At 48.8% G+C, this 2,578-nt stretch overlaps 1 protein-coding gene across 1 annotated transcript in view; it reads left to right on the forward strand.

Moving 5' to 3' along the window:
• The window catches only part of GRID1 (glutamate ionotropic receptor delta type subunit 1), a 902,002-nt gene that overhangs the window by 634,371 nt on the left and 265,053 nt on the right, over window positions 1-2,578 (forward strand). The window contains exon 7 of the mRNA XM_013006314.2: window positions 1,062-1,223. Within this exon, the coding sequence (XP_012861768.1) occupies window positions 1,062-1,223 (162 nt within the window). The remainder of the gene's footprint in view (window positions 1-1,061; window positions 1,224-2,578) is intronic.

Below are 2,578 nucleotides of genomic sequence, written 5' to 3' on the forward strand. Positions count from 1 at the left end.
TCAACTCCAACACATGTGAGGTGGTCAAGCCTGAGACAAATGACTGGCAATCGCTTTATTTCCACTTTTGCGCTATAAGAGCACGTGTTAGGCCAGGTTGGCTAGAGAAACAAATCCAGAGACATGCATATATGTGTGATAAAGAGCTCTATATGGAGAAGTAATGATATACCAAGAAAACATCCCAGCCCTGTCCAACTCAAGGCCTTAAGTCCCTCTTCAGACTCACACAGTCACAAGCAATGATGCAGAATGCAGGAGTATCACAAGTTGGTGGGTTCAAGGTCATGTGCATCCAGTGGTGATGGTAACATCACAGGGCTCTGGAATAATCAGGTTCAGCCAGCAGGAAGGTGAAGGCAGGGAGAGAAGGAGAGGTTCCCAGGGTCCTACTTATGAGAAGGCCACACCCACAAGGAGGGGGCATCAGGCTGTGACGTGATTGGCAGGCTAAACTCCACCCCTTCACTTTTATACAGCTTCAAGTTGACATGAGAGTATGTACCTACCACAGGGAAGAATTGAGTAGTGTGAGAGTGCACCAGAGAGTGTGAGGCCTCGGATATTTACTGTCTGTTTTTTACAACAAAAGTTGACGGTCCCTGTCCTAGATCCTCAAGCACCTTGTCCTTTGGATTTGCTCACAAGTGTTGTGTTCTCCTTGCCATGCTCTTTGCCGTGTTGTATATTACCCCTATAACTGAGGTTTCTACTTATGCTTCCAATATCTGTTGTTATCCCTCCTTGCCTTCTGAGACCGAGATGCTCCCCACAGACTTGCACAAAGCTGTGTGCATGTCTCAGTTTTGGTTATGAATCTCCTGGTGCTTTTATGTGGATCTGCCACCACTCGGGTTCCTGATGGAAGAGTAGGTCTTATGATTCCAGGACGCCAGCAGCTAGCTGGAGTTTTTGAATGATCAGCTGGAAGCTGGAGGATTGTGGCATAGATCTCTAGGTACCATGTCTTAGTGTCAACATTCTGTGCCGCCATAGCGTTCTCATTTCTCCCCTCTCGAAATGGCCCAATAGAAAGGGTTTCATCGCCTTTGTCTTTGCAGATCTCCAACCTCTACCTGTATGACAGTGTTCTGATGCTGGCCAACGCCTTCCACAGGAAGCTAGAGGACCGGAAATGGCACAGCATGGCCAGCCTCAACTGTATCCGGAAGTCGACCAAGCCATGGAATGGAGGGAGGTCCATGCTGGACACTATCAAAAAGGTGCACGTTCAGAATGCCCTTTCAAGCGGAGGCCCCAAATCAGGACCCTCCTTACAGCCCTGCTCCCCTTCCCCACTCTCTGCTCTATCCAGCTACTGCTCGGCAGTAGGTCCCTTTGCTCCCTCCCACAAACCTTTCGTCCCCCAACACTTTCTGGCACCACCCTGGCAGTCTCTAATGATTGATGCTCTGTATCATCATCATCATCATCATCATCATCATCATCATCATCATCTCCATTGCAAAGACCAGGAGACGGAGCTTCAGTTAAATAACGTGCCTGAGATAACCTTTAAGGGAAAGTAGTTTTTAAGCTACTATCTGCTACACTCCTTTACACGCACAATCCGCAAAAGAAATGTTCTTTTCAGTGGACACTGGCACATGCTAACCGGCCAGGACCTCCTTGCATGCACGTCTGTGTGAATGTGCATGTGAAATGTATACTCACGCACATGCAAAGCTGCTCTTCATTTGAGATATATCCATGAGCTGAGGACCCATACCAAATTAGCCGATGGAGTTGAAAGTGAATTGTCTAACCCATGGAAGACTTGTTAGGGTGAATGCGCGTCAAAGTGAAGAGGCTTCAAAAGAGTGTTTAAGGAAATCTATCGTGTTAGGAGCCTTATTCACGATAAATTGTGTAGCATCAGTGACAGTAACCTAGTTCTGGTGTGGGTTTGAATCCGGTGCAGCCCTTAGCTGAGTCAGACCCTTCTGAGCCTGGCTTTTAGCCCCAGGCTGGAAGCAAGAAGCAGTCTCCCCAGGCTAAGTGTTCCACATTTGCTGCACTCAGGAAGCCCAACGAGTCTATAGAAAAGGTTGGCGCTTTCTACAGCAGCCTGGGCCTCAGCTGCACGGTGTCCACTAATCCTGACAGTGGTGTGATGAAGGAGCTGTGTTAACCCAATAATGGAGTCGAAAAGTCAAAAATGGCTCATCAAAGGCGAGCCAGGTAGCAAAGCCAGGATTCGAACTGGGTTGTAGCTCCTAACCCTCATGGTTGCTGCCTGGCGACTTCTTGCCACGCACCGCTGTCTGCTGGACCTCTCGTGGCTTGGACGAAGAGGAGGACCTGGAATTAGGACCTGGAGCAAGACTCAGGTCCAGGAGTGCAGGGACTGAAGGAAGGGTCATGCTGCAAATTGCCAGCTAGCACAGTGCTTGGTGCCCAGCAGATATTTGAAACAAACGGAGGCAGATACAAGTCTTGTGGACTTTCCATGTAAGAAAGGATCTGGGAAGTGTGGCGTCTCGTCCAAGGTCTGAGCACTGCTGGAGAATCATTCCTTTTGACAGTCTGTTCAAGGCATCCTTGACGCTCGATTTCCCGCTTCTTGGTGACCCTACTC

The sequence above is a fragment of the Echinops telfairi genome, unplaced genomic scaffold, assembly GCF_000313985.2.
Source record: "Echinops telfairi isolate 266 unplaced genomic scaffold, ASM31398v2 ScPeMD7_2010;HRSCAF=2546, whole genome shotgun sequence".
Lineage (NCBI taxonomy): Eukaryota > Metazoa > Chordata > Mammalia > Afrosoricida > Tenrecidae > Echinops > Echinops telfairi.